The sequence below is a fragment of the Topomyia yanbarensis genome, chromosome 3, assembly GCF_030247195.1.
Source record: "Topomyia yanbarensis strain Yona2022 chromosome 3, ASM3024719v1, whole genome shotgun sequence".
NCBI classification, from domain to species: domain Eukaryota; kingdom Metazoa; phylum Arthropoda; class Insecta; order Diptera; family Culicidae; genus Topomyia; species Topomyia yanbarensis.
Window position 1 is genome coordinate 23596806 of NC_080672.1, and position 22907 is coordinate 23619712.

General features: G+C 42.0%; 1 protein-coding gene across 1 annotated transcript in view; it reads right to left on the reverse strand.

Moving 5' to 3' along the window:
* Positions 1-14117: 14117 nt before the first annotated feature.
* The window catches only part of LOC131693813 (serine/threonine-protein kinase ULK2), a 112919-nt gene continuing 104129 nt past the window's right edge, over positions 14118-22907 (reverse strand). Inside the window, exons 9-15 of the mRNA XM_058981957.1 lie at positions 21977-22118; positions 21768-21909; positions 21241-21708; positions 20908-21178; positions 20703-20839; positions 16076-16211; positions 14118-16009 (exon numbers count right to left, since the gene is read on the reverse strand). Coding sequence (XP_058837940.1) covers positions 15933-16009; positions 16076-16211; positions 20703-20839; positions 20908-21178; positions 21241-21708; positions 21768-21909; positions 21977-22118 — 1373 coding nt within the window. The 3' untranslated portion in view covers positions 14118-15932. The remainder of the gene's footprint in view (positions 16010-16075; positions 16212-20702; positions 20840-20907; positions 21179-21240; positions 21709-21767; positions 21910-21976; positions 22119-22907) is intronic.

Consider the following 22907-nt stretch of genomic DNA (forward strand, 5'->3'; position numbering starts at 1 on the left):
CAACAGCATTTTTTTTTGTTTCGAGAGTTGTCCTACTGGAGCTGTAGAGCTAGGTTCTCGTAAGGGCTCTCCGTCAGAATCACACACTACAATTGCAGACGAGACAGGTAATGTCGCCCACTAAAACACTGCTAGAGGAAAATTGCAGCGGGCCGTGATTCTGAATGTGATATTGTATATTCATTGTACGGTTGAGATATGAGACTTCGCGATCGCGTGTATCATCGCGAAGGGCTCGAGCATTTGTACGTTAACGTTTTCAATAGTGACAAGAAAAAATGAAAAAAAGTCGATTCCTAGTCCCACCAGGAGTACTTGCTCCAATTTTGATTATAAATTTGTCTCCAATTTTGTTTATAAACAACAATCGGACAAGTCTAGCTACCGGACCAACGTACCTGAAGTTTGTATGGATTTTTTCGACAATTTACATGGAGAAAACCAACTATCTCGCATTTTCATTCGCTGGGTGGCACTGTATGCATCGTGTTATCACTGTAAGTGAAAATAAGATAGAGAATTTAGAAATTAAGTGTCTTCTACAAAGTTGTAGAACAGTCATTTTTCAGTAATTCTTACGAACATCTCGATATCCTATCTCCCTTATATGAAAAGTTCGTGTTGGCGTCAAATTTGGAGCAAGTACTCCCGATGGGTCTAGGAATCAATTCAAGGGTGGGCCGATGGAGTTTTCAAAAAATCATTATTTTTATGGACATTCTAGTGCTCAATCGCGTATGCGTTTGTATGTCGCGTGTGCTAACGTATAAGTAACTTCGCGTATATAAATTCTATTTTATAACCGTGTGTCTTTCGCATATTTCTGTGTGTTCTTGGAGGATCGCGCGCGGACCGTGAATCTAATACTTAATTTTTGGTGTACGGCTCAGATACTAGAAGAAAGTGAGATTTTCCATATTACTAGAGTTTCCAGTCATGTCGCCATGGAAGGTGCATGTAACTTTGCGTGCACAAAACTCGGTTTTCTAACCGTGTGGCCATTCACATATTCGCATGCATTATTGGATGGTCACGCGGACCGTCATTCTGATATTTAATTTTTGGTGTACAATTCACATTCTGACAAGAAATGAGTTACCCCATATCACTAGAGTTCCCGGTCGTGTCGCCATGGAATGTGTTGTCCAGTGGATATGGTATGCTTCCTTTTTTAATTAGTCCAATTGAAGGCATGGACCTAGTCTGCTGATACCAAGGATAGAAACTTCCAGAAGTGACCGATTCATGATCGAGCGAGTGCGGGAGTTTTGAGGTTCACGTTTAAAAAATTTAAAAGTGCTGAGACCTTCACCTTATCACCAGGATGTTATTATGTTTACGAGATCGCGGGTGTAGGTACCGTGGATGGTCGCGAAGGGCTCAAGCATTTGTATGTATGTTTTTGTCACGTGTATCCGTATGTGATTTCGCGTAAAAAATATTGATTTCATAATCATCTGGCGTGTATTCCTGAATGATCGTGCGCGGATCATGAATCTGATGCTTTATTTGTAGTGTATGGTACAGATGGTAGAAGATAGTCAATTTCCCCATATTAATAGAGTTCCCGGTCACGTCGCCATGGAACGTGTTGTCTAGTGAATATGAGCGTCATTTTTTATTGGTCCAACTGAATGCATGAGTCTGCTGCTAGGACCGAGGGTAGAGACTGCCAGACATGACCGATTCGTGATCACACGATTGGTGGATTAATGCTGAAAACCGCGTTTAAAAGTTTATAGATGATACAACGTTCACTCAATTACCGGAGAGTTTCAATGTTGACAAAATCGCGGGCGTAAGTATGTGTAGATGATTGCAATTGCATGGTTATAATTTATATTTCTCTTCGATTCCGCATGAAACTTGAGTCGGCTTGGAAGTGAATGAATGATGAAGACGTTGAAATTGAATGCTGGTTGCGGTAAATTCATGATAAATGACTACACTTGCGCTTAGGCCGACTTTCGTCAATTCCACGGCGGATAAGAATATTTCGGCATCCAAGTCCAAGTTTGGCATTTCAGAGTATAATTTAAAGAAATCTAATCTAGCAAGCGATTTGCTAATGTTGTGAAATTGACGTGTCAAATTACATCTGGAACAATAAACGGTGAAATATACAATAGAGAGTGAAGCGACTCTTACTATTTATAAGGAAGCCCAATTGGCTTTGTTTTGGCCTGATCTGGGATGGGAAAATGTGTTGGAATGTCAGGAGGTCAACAACGTTGATTTTTTGCCGGAACATGAACATGAACATGAACAGAAGTGTCTTTATATTATTGATAGTGAGCCGGATTTGCAGAAAGTTTGAATGAATATAAAAAAAATAGAAAAATCAGTTGAACTTAGAATTATTGGAGAATGATATTTAATATTTCATGGAAAACTTGAATATTTCCTTCGGCGAGCATGGGCATCCTCATCACAGTTCTCAATATGTAGCTACTCGTTATGAATGTTTCCTGGATAAAACAGCCTATTTTTACTAGATGGACCACCTAAATAATGACAATCAGCTAGTGAGATAATTGATAATTGCTGTCAAATTGCTCCAATAACTTAGTTCAAAAGTATAGCAGAGAGCATGGTGTTGTACTTAGTTTTAAAATTTTGTTGCTGTCAAATGACCTCCAATAACTTATGTTTTTATGGAAAGAGTGTATAGCAAATTGCAACATACGTGAGTAGATAGTTGTGATAGATTAATATTCATTTGCGAATTATGTTGCACGCTCTTGAAAAAAGCTACATTTTTTATGTCACGTTAGTCATATCCTGTACACAACTCTTTGATTCTCTGAAAAAAAATGTCACAGATCATCGAAATAATCGGAATATTACACAACACTTGAGCCTGCAGCATATTACCACAACGGAAAAATTGAGTTTATCCGTCTGTTATGGTACACGTGCTCAAACAACCATTTCGCTGATTAGCACTTAAATTCTATTTTGAAACTCCAAATAACTATGATGTAAGTGGAAACGTCGACTACCAAATTACGACTGACGAATGAGTGCTAGCACATATCATCATCGTCATCACAAAGAACTTGTTTCTTTTCTCGGAAAAGCTAAATGATAACTGTCCATGAATCATGTTCCTTGTTATCCAACTGTTCAAACCGACGACCGCCGCAACGGATTCCGTATACCACTCGTGCCAAACTGGCGGGTGAAATTCTGTATTAAATGTGCATTAGAAGAATCGCTGATACGGTACAAATTTCATCCTTCTATATTTATTTGCATTACATTTATGTGTTATAAAAATTCGATCCGATTTTGCCACACTGATAAGCCGAACGGAACAAACGTTGTTATAAATACGATTCTACGCTACTTATTGAAGATTAGAAAGCTCCACATGCTGTATGAGGTATAAATTACGACCCGGCTCGTTGGCGCGCAGTTAGAAAGGCTCTAGCTGTCATGGGAAGCGGATGTCGGGTGGAAATTTGATAGAACCGATAGCACGTACGGGAAAAAAACACATGTTGAACGTTGACACCATGCGCTTGTCGTGATGCAATATGCCACATGTTTTGATGAATTAGTTTGTCATTTTGATGAATCTATTGAAAGTATTGATCTCCTCCTACAGTTGCTGGTGACATATTAATGCCGCATTATCGACGAATACGTCAGATAGGAGCTTATCTGTGAAAAGAGCTTAGCCACTGACTTTCTAATTAATCACCATTCAAGTTGTTCAAGATGTAACGATAACATATAATAACCCAACTTGAGTGTACTGAAACTGCATATTCTTTTGCGGAAAGTACAAGAAAAATGATGCAAAGTGACACTTTCTGCTTGTCTCTAATACGTCAGGAATGATTTGTATGAGAATCTGAAGATTTTTTTTGGATTAAGAATCATAAAATAATAATAAAGTGCTGACTTGTGTAGCGTTATTTGGTTTTGTATACACGGTCTCTTTCTCAAGTTATGCACTTTTAAAGTCGAATGAAACTAATAACACAGACTGTTTTACAACTATTTCTAAAAAATGTACCTAACATAACAACCAGCAAATCGGAATTCCAGTTGCAAAGGATTTGACATTTTATTCAAATGATCGCCGGGACGTAACAGAAATCAGAGGAAATTCGTCGCGGGATAGAAAATTCGATTTAATAAAATATAAGCAATTCTCCTTATAGTTGGCTAACTGGAGCTCTCGTTGTTTATGTAATTCATCGTAATAGTACAAGCAATTATAAATCCTCGAAATTCTCGACAGTCGGCTGCCCAGAGCTATTGTGAAATGTCGACACACTTACTAACAAACTTCTACTTTTCGTGATTTTTTTTTAATTATTATTATTACATTTTCGATATATATCGTACAGATTACACTTAATGCTATTGCTAGTGTCAATGATAAAAATTTCTAATTGCTAACTTGTAATTAGATTTAGTGGTATGGAAGACATAAACTAAAACAGTTTCGTTGAATCTGCTACAACATCTGTCTAGCGGATTGTTCTGGCCATATGCTGTGCGGTGCCTGGGAATCCACAGAAGCGGACGATTCCTTAGATCACGAGGGGGAACAAATGAATGAATCCTTGAGAGAATGTCGGGACAGTCAATATTGTTCGACAACATATCGAAAATGAATCTAGCAACATGCATTTATTATTATACGGCGGAAGACGGATAGGGTTTTTCCAAGGCAATTTTCTGAGAGCAAATCGTACAAAACTTCTCTGAACGCGCACCAGTCGGCTACTTTGAACGGCGTTGTATGGCGCCCATACTTGTAAAGCATACTCCAAAGTGCTCCGGACCAGTGCGCAGTATAAAGATTTCAGTGCGTAGAAATCCACAAAATCGACAGCGTTCCGTTTTAGAAAACCCAATGTTGCAAAAGCCTTCGCCGTTGTTGCAGTGATGTGGTCGGCGAAACGAAGTTTTCTGTCGAATAACACTCCCAGGTCACGGATAGAATCCACCCGCTCGATGACACAGGCTTGAAGAGTATATTCGCAATGCCTTATATTTGCCGAGCGTCCGAAACTTATCATCTTACATTTATCAATGTTGATGTGCATACCGTTCAGCAAACACCATTCCTCTATATTTGCTATATCGTCTTGGAGCACAGCAGAATCGAGTGCTGAAGCAATTGAACGAAAGATTTTCAGATCATCAGCATAGAGCAGTTTTTCAGAGTTGATGCGGGTGCAGAGGTCGTTGATGAATAAGAGAAAGATCAGTGGCCCTAGGTGACTTCCTTGAGGCACACCGGTTGGCGTTACGAATGCGCTTGAGCATGTAGTGCCAATTCTAACGAAGGCAGATCGTTGTGAGAGGTAAGAATGCAGCCATCTGGTAACCCACTCAGGAAAGCCTAGTCGCTCCAGCTTGAAAACAGCAATGTTGTGGGGCACCTTGTCGAATGCTTTTGCGAAATCAAAATATATAGCGTCTACTTGTTGACGCTTCTCTACAGCTGGTACTAGAAGGCTCGTGTACGTCATCAAGTTCGAAGTGGCGAAGCGTTTTTTCATAAATCCGTGTTGTCGTTCGTCGATTATGTTGGAAGAAGCGGCGTCCATCGCATTGTACACAAACTTTTCCAGAACTTTAGCTAGACAGTTCAGCAGCGAGATTCCTCTGTGGTTTTCAACATTGTGCCTATCTCCAGCCTTATGAATAGGAACTATAGCAGCTTCTTTCCATGCCATTGGGAAAATATTTTCCGAGATTGAACGCTGAAAAATAATACTTATTGGTGCAGAAAGTGCTCGGGCACAATGCTTTATAAACACAGGAGGCAAGCAATCCGGACCAGGCCCTTTCGAAGGATCAACGCTGGACAGAGCGCTCGCTACATCAGAATCATTTACGTTAGGAAGAGGAAGGTTGATATTATGCGTTGGCAATGTTTCAAGGTACTGTTGCGATGGATAGACAGGAGGGCTGGAAAATACATCTCGGAAGTGATCTGCAAAAAGGTTCGTCGACTCGGCCGCGGACTGTGAATTTTTGTCTCGAAGATAGACATTTTCTGGTACACCCACGGAACATTTTCTGCCGTTTATAAATGTCCAGAATGTCGAAGGATTATTTCGAAGGCTGCGCTGAACTTAGTTCAGATATTCACCGAATGCACTGTTCCGGGCTGTTTCATATTGCAGTTCAGTTTGACGAAGAATAGTTTTGTTGTCGTCGGTCCTATGATGTAAATATCGCTTTCGTTGTTTTCGGAGTACGTTGCGTAGGCGACCAAGCTCAGCGTTCCACCACGGAAATATATTCTGCTTTTCTGCTGACACGTTTTTAGGAACATTACGGCGAAGAATCTCATATACGGCATCATAGGACGCCACAACTGCCTGATCTGTCATTTCCAACCAGCATCTCACGCCAATTGAGTGCACCAATGGCCATTGAAACTTCATCGAAGTTGCATCGAGTAAAGTCCAAGTTGAAGTCGTCGTTAATTGGATCAAAAGCTTCACTGTCATCAGAACGCATATCAAGTCTTAAAACGAAGGGTTTATGGTGAGGGTCAACCTTCAGTATAGATGTGGGAGGCTCAATCAGTTCGTGTCATTGACGAAAGCTAAATCGAGGGTCCGTCCATTCACGTTGCCAACAGAGCAGATTTGATACAAGCCACCAGCGACCAAAGTTTCTGTGATGGCCGTCTCTTGTTCCGTGGTTGCATTTTCAGGAAGGTAGCACTTATAATCGTCATCAAAAATCCACCGAAGATTAGGAACAAGTACATTGTCGCGCCTATTACATTTGTCCAGGATGCTTTGGACTGCAGAAGAGTGAACGTTGTACAAGTCAGGATCACTGTTCGACCTTAGATAAATGCAACAAATATATAACGATCGACCTGGCAGTGAAACGCGTCCGACAACTTGCTCCAAATATTCACATCCAGGCATTTTAGTATAGTCCCAGTTAGATTTTTCTTTGTCGCTATGAGAACACCACCTCCGCGACGTAGATGACTGGTAGAAGAGTTGCGATCGCACCGGTAGATTGCGTAGTTCGTCGTTAGCTCGGTGTTTAATATATCATCACGTAACCAGGTTTCGGTGAGAACGATAATGTCATAGTCGCAGGAAGTGAGCGCAAGCAAGAAAGCCTGCGTTTTTGTTCTCATTCCACGAACGTTCTGGTAGTAGATGGACAGGAAATCTGGGATTGTACGCAACGGCATGCTATGAACCAAGAGTTTTTCAGAAAGCGAACTGTCATATAAAGCAAAATACTCGCCTGAGAAGGGAGTTCGGAAGACCCCCTCACATGTAGATATGTAGACGATTCCTCGGTCATTAGCAGCAGAATATATCGGAGTAAGACGAATGTGGCAGGCGTCGTTATATATCAGCGTGCGGAGTATTTCTTAAAGATTTAGTTTTGGGTCTAAATCTAAATCTTTAAGAAATACTCCGCACGCTGATATATAACGACGCCTGCCACATTCGTCTTACTCCGATATATTCTGCTGCTAATGACCGAGGAATCGTCTACATATCTACAGTGACAACAGACCTGTGTGCAGGATAAAAAGGTACGAAAACTGATTAAATATTATGAATATTTCCAAGACCCGACGGGTTGAATCTGGCACACAAATCGGTTCAACTCGACAAATTGGAACTATGTCCGTTTCCCATCGAGAGGGAATTGTCAAACGGAATCACTGCCTAATGGCTTGCGGTAGTGTCGGATTCTTGCCTACCGACCAAACATACAGCTCTTGTTTCTACACATCATTATTTTCATCCCCCCGGGAGAGCACTGAAGGAGGGAATGTGCTCTTACTCTTCTGCAGTTTCTTGCTGTCCATTCTTCGCGGTATAATCTGTTGCAAATATCAGAACCTGTCGAGACGTCGACTGATCCGAATATGATTCTCAATCTATCATTTTTCTAACCTTTCTTCGTTCTGTTACAGTTTTTTTACGTCGGTGGATTTTTCCCCCAATGTTGAATTTCATGTTTTCTATTTTGTTCATTTTTTCATTTGAACATTTTTTATTGTTTTATTTTGATCTCCTTGAGTTTTGTGCATTTTTTTTCTGTTTTCCATTTCATCGAATTTTAAATTTTGTCCACTTTTACTTTATGTGGACTTATTTATTACTCAACCCATTTATTTTTTGACTTTTTCTTAAATTTATTTCTAGCACTATTCCTTTTTTTCTCATTTATTCAAGCATTTTTATTTTGACCCGTTTAAACAATTTTGATTTACATGTTTTCTAAGATTTTCACTGTTGTCTGCTTTTGGGGTATTTCCACTTGTTCCTGTTTTCTATTTTTTCTGCAATCCAATCCGTCCACTTGTTCCCATCTTTTCTACTTCTATTATTCCATTGCACATATTCAATTCTAAATTAGTTAATTTAAAAAAATAATTTGTCCATTTTTGATTTTTTCATAGTTATTTTAGTTTAATCTTTTTTTTTCATCCTTTTTCTTTAGCATTTCTTCTGTTTTGAAACATTTTTTATCATTTTTATGTTTTCATTCTTTCCTTTTTTTCTAACAATGCCTGTCTGCCAGATCTTATTGACGCAGTTTACTGTTGCGTGTTGAGGTCCTTTTCCTCGGCGATTAAGCATTAGTTGCCTTATCTGTCGCAGCTTGGGGGTCATTCAGTCTGCTTTCTCTCGCATTGCCGTTTACGTTCATGTCATTATGGGTATGTTTTTAATAATGAGTTTTTTTTAATATTATTGCACCAACTATATGAATGATCCAAAAAAATTACCTGATGCAGCTTTCCCTGAAAACAAAGAAAGTCAGCTACACTATCGAACAAATGAGATGTTGTATTCTCAAAGGCTGGCAATGTGGTAGCGTATCGACTGGTGCTTCTTTTTAACGAATTCTAGGCGAAGCCAGACAAAGATCCGATCAAATCCATGCAATACCGACGCGTGGATAAATATTAATTACTGATAAATCGGCTCCTTTCAAAGCCACTAAAAATTTCGTAGATATTTAAAGGATTTTACGATCAAAATTTGACCGACTTGAGCTTGACGCATTTCTCATTTGCTTGCGTGCAGAAACATGCCTCTTTTTTGATTTTGACATTTGCTCTTCGGTCATAAAAGTGTCGTTCAAAAGGAGCAACACAGCGAAATTTTGCTCGCGTTTCGCCTGATTCCGCACTACCCAACAAACAATTTAGCTGGATAATTGCTTGAATCGCTTTCGTTCAGATTATTCTCTTGTATCAAAAGCTTGTTCAAGCATCGTTGTTTGTTGGGTACTTGCACGACGAGTTCGCAAAATCGCAAAAAGTGGCCAAATCAACTGTCACCAGTGTAATGGGAACCGTAAGGAAAAGTGGTCAATATTTTCAAGCATATGATGCTGTCGAAATTCACACAGAAATATCTGCTTTGGTAGGCTTTTTGTGCCTGTGGTTTGAAAAGCGACATTTTCAATGCAAGCGCGTCCGCCAATCAGGAAATTTATGTGAAAGAGTGCATGAAAAAACGTCTGCTGAGATCCGAAAAATAGATCGAAAGTTGCAGCGCCTACAAGCACGCTTCGCGCACCAAGATCAGTGACAACATAAAATTTTAAACTCAATTTTCTCGATATGTCGTTTTTCCAAAAATGGTTGAGTGGCAGGCATAACCGCCATTCAGCCCAGTGGGCCTGGGTTCAATCCCAGCGAAGGTTGTTGCGATTTTCTGGTATGAAAACTCTGTGTCACGTATTCCTTCGCAAGGGAAGTAGAGCTTTTGGTCCCGGTTCATGTGTTGATGAAACGTAATTTCAAATCGGTTTTGAAATCTCTGAGAAAATGGTGGGAGTTTAACTAAGACACAGGCATTTTCCGATCACGGTGAACTGAGTCGAATGGTATGTGATATTCGGCCCTAAGGGCATGAAAATTCGTTCCTCTTTAAAGGTCACTCGGAAATGTCAATATTTTTGCTCTGTGGATTGTATAATCTTTCCATATATGAAAAAAGGCCAATTCATTTTGTACCAGAGCCAAAGATGTTTCGTATACCACACGTGGAAAACAGCAGAAGAGTGACAGACGATAAAAGCCAGTCTAGCAGTCCAATGCCTACATCGACTACACGTTAGAACAAGGAACGATGTGGTGTGAGTACTCGAGGAAACAGAGGGAAGCTTTGCCAAGAACGGCGCGCGAAAATGTTTCAAAACGATCGTTTAATTGAGCAGGATAAGCGTCCTGATACCGATCATGATCAAGTACCGATGAGGAACAGGTTGCAGATCATACAGGAGTGGCACAAGTAGCATAGAGATTGAGGATGATAAGCAGGCTAGACGAAGTAAAAAAGCAAAGCCTTCCCGAGCAAACGAAAAGCCCATAATACCCCCATGCTCATGGGGTTTGACATGGGTGCTTGAAATGGGTTCAACCCATGAAAACGCCATCACCATGGTTCGGTAGATCCCATACAAAATACCATATGCTGGTGTATTTATGGGTTATTGAGGCCATTTTATGGTGTCTTGATGGTTGTGAATTTTGGCACGGACCATATTTAAGGTCTTTTGAAGGGGCTATGTGGTGTTTGAACCCATGAGTATTTGCTCGGGTTGGCATTACATTCAGCTACGGAAGTTCACTTCATGTTTCGACAGACTTCGCAGCTGATTTTTAGCGTGCAATGCAGTTTTCTGACCACTACGAATCCTTCCTGACTGAAACTCGAACATACGACGAGTAACTTTTGAGCTTCCTAACCGGGTTAGACGAAATGCGACAAGCTATTCGAGAACTGAAAAAATGGGAAGGCAGAATCCCAGCCGTATTCTGTATAACTATAACTCTATTATCTTTCTCCGGACAAAATCAGCCTAGAGGCCGCGTGGCATCCGGCGGGTTGAAGTATGTCAGTTATGCAGATAACTGTCAAATTCATTCCCAAAGGTGGCCGCGTCACGTATGAGGAGGCAAAGAGCTTTAGACCGATCAGTCTGACCTCCTTCCTTCTCAAATCAGTGGAACGTTTAATCGGCCACTACATTCGGGATGGTAGCTTGGGCGAGCACCCGCTGCATGCAATGCAACATGCATATCAGCGGGGGAAGTCTACTACCACCCTGTTACACAATGTTGTCTACAACATTGAAAAAGCTTTTTCACAAAGCAATCAAGTTTAGGAGTTTTTCTCGATATTGAAGGTGCTTTTGACAACGTGTCTTTCGAATCCATTTTGGAAGCAGCATGAGATCATGGAGTACCTTCATATATCACGAACTGGATACACGCAATAGTAAGCAACCGACATCTGTGCTCATCGTTAAGACAAGTAGAGATGAGGAAACTGAGTGTCTGCGGATGTCCTCAAGGTGGTGTGCTGTCACCACTTCTATGGAACCTTGTCGCCGATAGCTTGTTGAGAAAACTAAATGAGCTTGAGTTTCCGACGTATGGTTTCGCCGATGATTATCATATAATGATCACCGGTATTTGCATTAACACACTTTTTGATTTGATGCAACAAGGATTATGTGTTGTTGAGCGGTGGTGTCTTCATGTTGGACTATCAGTTAATCCAAATAAAACCTCAATGGTGTTTTTCACGCAACGAAGGATTACAACCGGAGCTCGTCCATTGCAGTTTTTTGACTCTGAAATTATTGTCGAAGATCAAGTTAAGTACGTTGGGGTAATTCTCGACTCAAAACTTAATAGGACAGCTCACATCGATTTCAGGATCAAAAAAGCTTGCATGGCCTTTGGCCAATGTAGACGGGCTTTCGGAAAATCTTGGGGACTCAAACCCAAGTACATTCAGTGGATTTACACAACAATTGTTAGACCAATACTGGCATACGGGTGCCTTATTTGGTGGCAGAAGGGAGAAGTCATGACAATCCAATCAAAGTTAAACCATCTTCAGAGGATGGTCTTGATGGCGATGACTGGTGCGTTCTCGACAACACGTACCTATGTGTTTCTGAAACAAGAAGCACTTTCTTGTGCATACCGTCTTAAGGTTACTGGGCTCTGGAACAGTAACCCAATAGATCGTGTAACTAGCCACACAAGACTGTGGCCCCAAATGGTTACTTGGGATGAATATACACTTGCTCCCAGTGACCTTACACTCACATGTAGTTTTCCTTCTAAAACTTCCAATGTGAGAATTCCTCTTCGTGAGGAATGGCTGTCTGGCTGGATGGAGCGACAACTTGAAGAATACGTAGATTGTTACACGGACGGTTCTTTGTTGGAGGGCCGAGCCGGTGCTGGTGTCTATTGTCATGAGATGAGATTAAACCAATCTCATTCGCTTGGTAGATACTGTACCGTATTCCAAGCAGAAATCTTTGCGATTCTGTGTGGCGTACATTCCGCACTTCAACAGGGAATTTACGGTAAAAGAATCTATTTTTGCCCTGAAAGCACTGGAAATGAATGGGCGGACGAATTGGCTAGAGCTGGCGCAGCGACTGATTTCGTTGGTCCAGAACCAGTTCTACCACTGTCAATAAGTTGGATAAAGCACAAGATTCGCTCTTGGGCTGCATTCGAACATGCCAACCATTGGCGTAGCTTGCAAACTTGCGTTCAAACAAAGGCTTTTCTGCCGGATGTGAGTCCGAAAATGTCATGAAATTTGTTGCATTTTTCCAAGCACAATTGTAGTATTCTGGTCAGGGCTGGACATTGCAAACTCAATTATCACATGGCTACTATTCAGCGCGCTGAGTATTATTCATGTGATCTTTGTGAATCCGATTACGGAACATCATATCATTTGATATGCAATTGCCCTGTATTAATGCAATTGCGCATCCGGATTTTTGGTTCTCCATACATAGATGAACCTATGTACAGAGAGCTGAAATTTAAGGATATGCTTTTGTTCTTAACCCAGTGTGGTAAAGAGCTATAGTTTTTTAGCCGTATTTGAATGACAATATCTCTTCGGGGGTGTTGTCGTTCTGTTATCTCAATATCCCCTCGGGGGTGTTGATATATCCACTCACTGTTTGAGTAGAGGTTCTAAATCCCTCCGGGGGTTGGAAGTTTTATTCCTGCTGTTGTAGCACCTGCAGATCGTTCAGCATCACTCCGGGGGTGCAGAAAGCTCTGTTTTAATTGTTCTGTGTCGTTGTTTTCCTTACCCCTAACCTTACCACTTCCCCAATCCTTCCCATCTGGAAAATGATGAAAAGACGATTCTTGGCAAGGCACAAATCTCCTATCAACATGAGGAACGTGCCATTTGAGCCAGACGCTACTGATTCCTGATTCCTGATACGGAAGTTCACTTCATGTTTCGACAGACTTCGCAGCTGATTTTTAGCGTGCAATGCAGTTTTCTGACCACTACGAATCCTTCCTGACTGAAACTCGAACATACGACGAGTAACTTTTGAGCTTCCTAACCGGGTTAGACGAAATGCGACAAGCTATTCGAGAACTGAAAAAATGGGAAGGCAGAATCCCAGCCGTATTCTGTCCTTCTATCCTTGACCGATTGTTCCGCTGTGTGATGGGAACGATCTGGATGGAAGAAGAAATATCGTCTGATTGATTAAATTGCGTCTTATGCCCTACCTACAAGAAGTGTAATGACAATCGCGGCATAACGATTTTCAATAACGTCTATACCGTCTCTCTCGTGTTCTGTTTATTGCCACCTCCAGCGGTGAATATCAATGCCACAAATCAAGGTAAAATTGCGGGAATACAACTTATCGAATCATCACCTGTTTGTGGATTTCGATGAAGCGAACGATTGAGTGAACAGTAATGAACTGCGGCAAGCAGTGATTGAACAATGTATTACAAATCTGATTAAACTGATTTGTACAACCTGGAAGTCTGAAATACATGGTCATGATTCAGAACAGCCGATTTGTTCAGTTATGTCGATAACGATGAAAGATATCAAGGACATACTTAACTGGAGCAGCTATGATGCTGACTATGAACATTTATCCTATCGTTTCAACGTAAAGGTGTAAAAAATTCGCGAATCATCCATCGGTTGAATTCACTTATTAAATTATAACAAGTGTTATCATGGAAGTAGGCAGTGCATTTTTTTGTAATGACAATTTCTTCAAACTAGGTGCATCAAATGCATGATTCGGATAAGATACTGACAGTTTGATATACGATTTATCTGTTATTTTTTATTGAAGATTTTGGTTGATTGTTTTTTATAGTGTCTCTCTAACATATGCTGATTTTTCTTCAATAGTAATATGATTTTATGCGTTACATTATATTTTCAACTTTATGTTTCCGTTTTATTTACTACGCCAAAGTTTCATCAATCGGCTCGTTTTAGTGGTATAATAAAATTTTATTTGGAGATGAGAATTGTTTCCCACAATTATTATTAACCAAGGACATTACTTTCATATACGGTTCAACATTGTATCTTTGCATTCCGCTCTACTCTCGACTAAATTGCACTGCTCTCTACCTTGTCTATGCAATCCATCAGCGGATGAGATTTAGTTGTTTGAAATCCACCATTACCTCACAGTTACGTTTGCATAGTTATTGCGTACGTCTAATTATATTATTCTTGTATCTTATCGCCCTCCGCACAGAGAGAGTATATTGAGGCTCTCAGAGCAGAGAGTAAACATTTAGTTCATAGTTCTACAAGTGTTCATTTTACTGTCTAGGGATGTATGCTTAGATGTTTTGTACTTAGGTACTACGCGTTTATCATATTGATTACTCTGCCTCGTGGTATCAGTTAAACGAAAAATAAAAGTAAAACACATTAAATTGGAGGTCATACGGATTCATGTTCCTCAATCCCGCTGATTGTTCCAACATTGGAAAACATTCGAGATATAAAAGACAACTCACCCCACATCTATTTGGAGTTTGTTTGCTCAGATGCCCGACGTCTGGGTGACACTAATCGTTTTATTTTGGTCACAAATATTTGCCACTTGTGTGTAATTGAAAAAAAAAAAAAGAAAACACAATTCATTCGGATGGTGGCTTGGAGTTTCGATGGATCACCGCTGCTAACTGTATAAAAGGTGTTACCTGGAGCGGTGGAAACTTTCAGAAACCGAAAGGGTCTCTGCTAGATAGGACGATTAATGTCAATCAGCGATTGAAATATTTGATAATTACACAATAACATGAATGAATTGTTGGCATAGTTTGAAAGCGATTTACTGTGCATACTTTATTGACACAATGGTTAGTGTTTTCGAGTAAATTCATAATGGTTCAAAAAATATTTCTACTGTGATTATAAACATGTTTTGCCTTAACGTTATAGTGAGAGTGATTAATTTTGTAGCCGCTGATTAAGTGTACTGTACTATGCAGACGACAATGATTTTGGGGAGATCATACATTTGTCGACTAACACAAGCATATTTCAATTTCGAGTAACGTAAGGATCAACATCAGAAGCCGCGAATTGTACAAAAGCTTATTGCCTGAGTACCACGTTTTACCTTTCATTGCCGAGTGCTATCTATTTACAGTTTTCAGCGACAATGCATTATTTACACTAAAGCTATATTTTGGGGGATAAGCTCCAAAACCGTTGCAACTCTACTTTTGGAAGCGTTCTATGATCTTTTAGGCAAAGTTTTCGTCATGTTTTGTTTCATTTTCCATATAAACGAATATCTTGCTATTTACAGCGTTCTCTATTTATCAGTGATCGCTCACAAACTCGCCAACAACCGATCATGCGACAAAAACAGATGAATAAATAATTTCATGGAATAAATCTCACGGAGTTTGTTACCACTCACTTAAACTATCAACATTTGTGTTGATTTGCCACACTCATACACTCACTCGATCCTTAATCCAGTCCTGCTCGTATCCAGCGATCCAATGGATGCTGTTGACCGTTGAACCCATCCAAAGCCGTCGCCGTGCCAGCCAGTCAGAAGATTTTTGCCAGACGTCTTCTGAGCGTCTGCAGAGCGCTGGTTCATGACAGATCGTCGGTTGTGTAGATCAGACCCTGCTGCTGCAGGATGTAAAGCCGCTTCTCGACTGCGTCTTTGTCTGGGGTAGGGAGACACAACACAAATTATTAATCTGAAACGAGTTATGAATAAAGACAGTACTCACATTTCGATAACAGCATCTTATCCTGTGGATGACTGCACTTCTGGGCCAGTGAGTGGAGCAGAATCTGCGCCGACTGGTAACGAGTGAAGCAATCTTCGGGGTTGCCAAACAGCTCATCTAGGGCAGCCGATTGGCACTGAAGGGGAATACATATAAAGATAATGTAGTGGGTAAGTGATACGGTTCATCTGATACAGAATTTTCTTAAATTGTTTTGGCAATATAGAGTGTTGATATATTCATTCAATTTATATATTATAATTCCAAACTTGAAAAATATTTTCTCAAATTTTTATCACAAAAGACTGAAAATTGAGCGGGTGATAATGAATCTGCAGATGCGCCTCACAAAAAACTCGTGTTGCGGTGTACATCATAACTTAAAATCTACTGAATAATTATTCAATAAACATACATATACCGGACTAATTGTTTCAAAATGTATCACAGTGTTATCCCCATAATTATTCAGGTAAAAGCGGAGGGTTTTAATTTTTTCTCCATTTATGAATATAGGATTACAAATCCAAAAGGTCGTACACCTTTTCAGAAAAATTAAGCGGAATAATACTTCATCAAATTCTCTAAACTAACTTGATGAAATATTATTCCGTTTGGTTTTAGAGATTCTTAAATTTGCTACTTTACGCTGGTACAAATTGAAAGCTCTCAATAAACTTCTGTCCACTCCTAATGATCGTAGCTCTCGCAGTAGTATTGCTATTTGAACGTTATCGTATACTCTCTAAATACGACATGCTCGTTGTGGGTGAAAGCTGTGTCTAGCTCTTCAATCAACAAATAAAGAGCATCCATCGTTCATTTACCCTTCAGTAAACCACATACAGTGTTCGACAGAAGTTTTTGTGTACCACTCCAAATTGTCCTTGATCATGTTTTCATAAGTTTTCCAAAAACAGAAAGCTAAACCGATCGGCGATATTATTTGGAGTCATCGGAAGACTTTCCCGGTTTAAGAATGGGGATGATCTTGGAAACTTCCCACAACTTTGGGATGATACCTGTGCGATTTCGTTGTATATCTGTAAAGGTGCCACTTGAGCATTATAGGGCAGATTGCTGATCACCGAACGACTAACCCGGTGCTGTGTCCTTTTCCTATTTGAAGATTGTTTGAAAGTTGTTTATTATGAAAAATCGTCGCATGTCGTTCGTATGTGCATTCTGTTTCTGCTATTGGACATGATCTCGTGGAAGGCGGTGCCGGACGATCTACGACTTCTAGTAGTTGCGAATCTCTTAATGATAGCTGTCTACCAGTAGCTTTACCTTTGTAACGTTTCGTCCATCTCCAAAGGTCCATCACTGCTATTCGTGAGATCAGTTCGTCACAGTTGGCTCTCCACGATTCCGTTCGTTTTAACTTCACCAAGTTGGAATACTTGTCAGTTGTCGCATATTCCTGGAATATATTATAGTCGAGTATGCGTTGCCATACCTTGAACTTTTCACGACGCATTGCTTTTGTTTTGTTTAGCTCTTGTTCCAGAGTGTTAGTGGCACAGTTTTTTTATAGTGAGGTTTACAAAACCTCAAAAGCCTGGCCTTTGGTGTATTGGCATTGTGTGGGACTCACGACTCGCTTGCGTCCCTAACCACTAACAATACTCCTTATTATTTTCTTGCCCTTCTTCCTCACGGTACTACATCGAGGTATGACTTCGTGGGGGGCTCGTTGTGCTTTTGTTTTTCTTTCGCTCACCAGTTTTCCGCAGCTGTCTCGGAGTCTCACTTGATCCATGAAATGGCTCTTCTCTTGGTTTTCATCTTCATCTAATAAGTCGTCTACAGTTCACGTATCAGCGAGCCGTTTAGCTATTTTCCTGAGACATTAAGCACCTGTTTCCGTGAGTCATTCAGCTCCCAGCCTTATCACGATCTACTCGGATAATCCCGTGCGAAGAACTGACCCTACTCCGACTGAGACTTCCTCTACGGAGAAATTTCTCCCCGCTTTCTTGAGCCATTTTTTAGCTTCCAACTTTATCGAGATCTACTCGGATATTATTCGGTGGTGAAACACCCTACTCCGATTGAGAGTTCCTAGGCGGCGAAATTTCTCGCGATACCGAAGTCTGTTTCGTGATTCAATTAGCTCTCAGCCAAATTAGAATCTACGCTACTGTGTATTCCTCGTTGGTGGATTTATCCCGATCCCGATACTTTTTTCGTGAGCTCCTCGTTTCGTTCCGATCTAGTCCCCGTCGGTGGACCTAGCCTACTCAACGGACCAACCAGATGTTAAGGTTTATCCAGGTATTCGACGCGATCTACTCGCTCTTATCTTCTGCGGTGGATCTAGCCTACTCAAGAGATACCCGGTAGGGAGTCGAGTTCGGTCTGGCGATTCCGGGAAGCCTGACGTCCGGTTCGCCGGCGCCCCAACGACACGAAGTTACGTCGCGTACTACTCAACTAGTCCCCGGCGGTGGACCTAGTCTAAACCGGCGGAGAGTTCCCTGGCGGCGGAATTTATCCCGAAACCCGATTTGTTATTTCACGGCGGTTTTCTAGCCGACGGCGTTACTTTATTGATCCCTTCGCCACTTTCTCTGTAGCTCGGAGAGTATACTCGTAACCACTCTGTTGACAGCGTCCCATGTATGCTCGTCCTGGCACATCTCTTCGACGATATTGTCAACTGTCACACCAGACATACCCCTTCGAACTTCTTCGAACCTAGGCCGTTCGAAGACCACGTGTTCCGGTGTCTCTTACACGTTGACACACTCCGGGCAAAGGTCCAAACCGATACAGGTACTTTCGGAAGCATCCGTGCCCGGACAAAAACTGCAACAAATGGAAGTTTACATCTCCATGCTTCCTATGCACCCAAGTAGACACATTTGGGATGAGTCGATGGGCCAACCATCATTTCTCCGCGTTGTCCCACTCTTGATGCCACTTAGCCAACGAGTCCGCTCTGATCAGTCTCCTTGCATTTCGTGTATTTCTCCGCTGGTGGCATTCCACGTCCCCAGATAGAGTAATGTAGACGGGGATCATTTCAACGATGACGCACACCGCCTTCGACGACACCGTTCTGTATGCACTCGCGAAACGTGCTGGTCAACTTCGTCAGGTTCCGCTTTGAATTCAGCGCAGCAACCCAGACCGGTACGCCATACCTCAGAATTGAGGATGAGACACTCGCCAGGAGACGTCTTGTACTGCATCTTGCTCGTGCCTTGTTCGGCATGATCCTTGCCAATGCATTAGTAGTCCCGGCAACCTTCTCACATACATAGTCGACATGGCTGTTGTGATTCAACCGATCGTCGACCGTCACACCCAGGTACTTCAGCGTACGTATCAATGAGATGAATTGTCCCTCGACGCTGATCACGACTCGCTGGATTTTTTACGGTTGCTGACCATCACCGTCTTACGGTGAGCTAGCTGCAGCTTGACGTCAGCCATCCAGGTCAGTTTCAGTGTTAACACTCCGTTGTACAATATATTCCAGAGCGCTGAGTCAAGTATGAAGCCCTGAGGTACTCCCGCCGTGATCCTAATCGACCTCATGTTCGTTTCGTAGACCAGTACTCGATTCTGAAAGTAACGGAACCTTGCACAGATAATCCTGGACACACATCTGTGCAGTGCTACGGCGATCGCCACCCAGTTGACATAGTTGAACGTGTTCTTCACGTCGATCGTAGTGGTTACCGCTTATGTTTTGCTTCGACACTTTCTTCGTGCTCGCGACGGCTGAGCGGATGGCGTCCACTGTCAAGATTCCTTTCCGGAATCCGGACTGCCTCTGTGATAGTCCGTTCTCACTTTCAGCGTAGTTCGTCAGTCTGTTCAGGACTACCCTTTCCGGAATTTTACCTTGAGTATCCAGCAGGCACATTGGCTGATACGATGTTGGATCTCCTGGTGGCTTCCCTGGTTTTGGCAGCTTCTGGATCTTCCATCTATCTGGGAAGTAGCCATCGTCCAGGAATTTCTGTAGTACTACCCTGAACATGTTTGGAAATGCCGGGATCGCGGCTTTCAGTGCCACGTTGGGGATACCGCCCGAACCGGGAGCTTTCATCGCTTTCAGTCGTTTTTGCCACTATAAAGGGCTCGTCGGTGGAGACTCGATTGTCGCCAGCATTTCCAACGTCTACATCGACGTACGGTGTAGGTGGCCATGCGGTTGAGTCGTGTTTCGGGAAAAACCATCCACGATAATCATTATTCCGCCAGCGCACATTTTTAGCTGGCGTTGTTGGACCCTTGATCCTGTCCAAGACTACTCGATAAGCATTGCCCCAAGTATTGTTGTCTACTTATCTGCTCAGCTCATTGTAGCAGGTGGACTTTCTTAGCACAATTCCGCGTTTAAAAGCGGCCCTGGCGACCCAGACAACTTTACAGTCTTCGGCTACATTGGCCACCATCATCGATTCCGCATGTATACTACCATAACTAATCATGCAATACTAGAGTGTTCATCATTGAAAAAGTAACAGTTGCACCGCTAGATGGGTGAAAACAAGCCCACCTTGTATAGGAAATGATTTTTTAAACAAACTATTTGATAAAAAGTAGCAGATGATCCAGAACTTATTTCGTATACATATTTGCTTGAAAGGAATCCAAAAAATCCACTCACCATTTGTATAGCATGATCGTACAGTATTTTATCCGCTGTAATATTGCTAGCCCCGGCCCTCTGCAAAAGTCCCGTCCCATTTAGCTTCTTCGATTCGCACAGAGTCGATCGGTACCGCGAATGCATCATCGAGAGCACTAAAACACAAAAATAGAACAATTGGTAATCGGGTATCCCGTCGGTTGGTTGTAAACGATAACCTTACCACTTTTAACAGTGTTCGATGGTTTTAGGTGCCCATTTTGTAGCTGCGACGACGCCAGATGCATGCCGGACGAGAGCAGATTCAGGGCACGAACCAGCAGCACCAGCCGTTCCGCTCGTTTGCAGTGTTCTGGCGCGTGGGGTGCAATCGGTTGAGCATCGGCCGACATTAGGGCCGACAGAGGGGCACAGCGAGAGTCCGCCACTTCGAGGATGCAGTCCGTGAGGGCGATGACAAAGTTGAGTTTTGCGAGTGTTTCATTGTGTTCGCGCTGCAAATGTATTTTTTTAATTAAAAATGATATTGCAAAAAAATAAGTAAAAATTTAGTTACATCCAGCAGCGTCTCAGCAGGCAACTCCGGAGCATGAAAGTTCAGCGGATGATCGTCCAGATTGTTATCGTGTAAGTAGCTTTGCAGTCCACCGGTCGCACCCATTTCGGGCAACGTGAAAGCTCTAGATCCTAGTGGATGAGTGTTGTTGTTTTCAGTCGTTATCAGCGTGGGACTGCCAAGAGCCGGAAGCTTCGATAGGGCGTTGGATAATACTGGTGAGCTAGTGCCGGAACGGCGTAAGGGAGAGTGGTGCGAGGCTGGGCTTACTGTCCAACAGGAGGGTGGTGGAGGTGTTTCGGATAGCGAACCACCCGAGGTGGATCTTCGGCGTCCACCGGTAGGTGGTGTGCCGATCGCGAATTGCACTGCCGGCGGAGATATTGAGCTAATATCACAATTGCTGTTTCGATGCTCGGATCGCTTCATACTGATCGGTTGAGATCGTGGTATTGCATTGGGGATGTTCTGGAAAGTAGGGAGGGAAGGGTTAACATGTGTTACAGCAGAGCAAAATTCACATTTACCTTTGGTGGCGTCTGATTTTGTGGTCGAGAGATCTTCCTAGCTGCCGTTGGCACGGGCTTTGCTTCCGAGATCGGTAAAGAGCTTGGTCTCGGTGGACTCGCCTGGGCGTTCGAAGCTGTTTGAGGCACTCTAGTCGGTTTGCTGTAAGAGGAAACGTTTACAGGTTAGAAGTTACACAAGCAATTGATGAATTAAAACTAATACTAACCTCTTATCATAGTTTCCGGCGCATGTATCCATCGGCAGATTGTTTGGTACTAGTACAAAATCATCTGAGTTGTCCTGACTGCTGTTGGATGTATTATTAGCACTAGCAAGCGTGGCAACGCTGTCGTCAATTTCAACGGGCACTGGAATGAGAACGAACCAATTCATCAATATCAAAAACGACGATTATAATCGATCAATACTAAAACAACGAGGCACTACTCTCACTTCGGTTTCAACCAACTATTTGCTGATTTTTGTTTTCAAATTAGCTCGACAAAACGCGCAAAAAATCAAATGAGCAAATATTGCGCCTCAAAAACTTGCCTCTCGTGCCCAGGCGGCCACGGGAAGAAAATGAGAGGAAAAATTTGTTTCGCTGAATGTTGATTGTCTGCCAATTTTTCACTTCTTACCTCCCCATCGGACATGTGACAGTTTACCGCGCACACTGACTAACCGACCGCGATCGGGGGAAATGAGAGCGCTAAAAAAACAAAAGCATGTAGGTATATCACCTACTACCCAATGTGCAGCGGAAGTTGCACTCGATAAATGGAAAATGCAACGTTCGAGGGATTCACGAATGAGGTGAAAGGCCATTTTACGATAGGTGTGTGGTGTGGAAAATAGCAAAACTTAGTATAATTGCATATGCTTCAAATTTTTTTGCATGGATTTTTTTTGAAAAGACATTGAAATAGTCATTCAAATACCATATTCAGTCAAGAAAAAGTAAAAACGTTTTTTGTTGATCATTCATGAGATTCCGAGTTAATTACTTACAAATTGGAAGGGCATTTATATGGGCAGATGCATTAGCGCATTGGGTAAGATACCACGCGTTTCCATATCTCGCTGATCCGTCCCTCCCCAGGGGTGTTGACTACACGGAAAAACCCGTTCATAAATTAATGAACATAAGATTACGA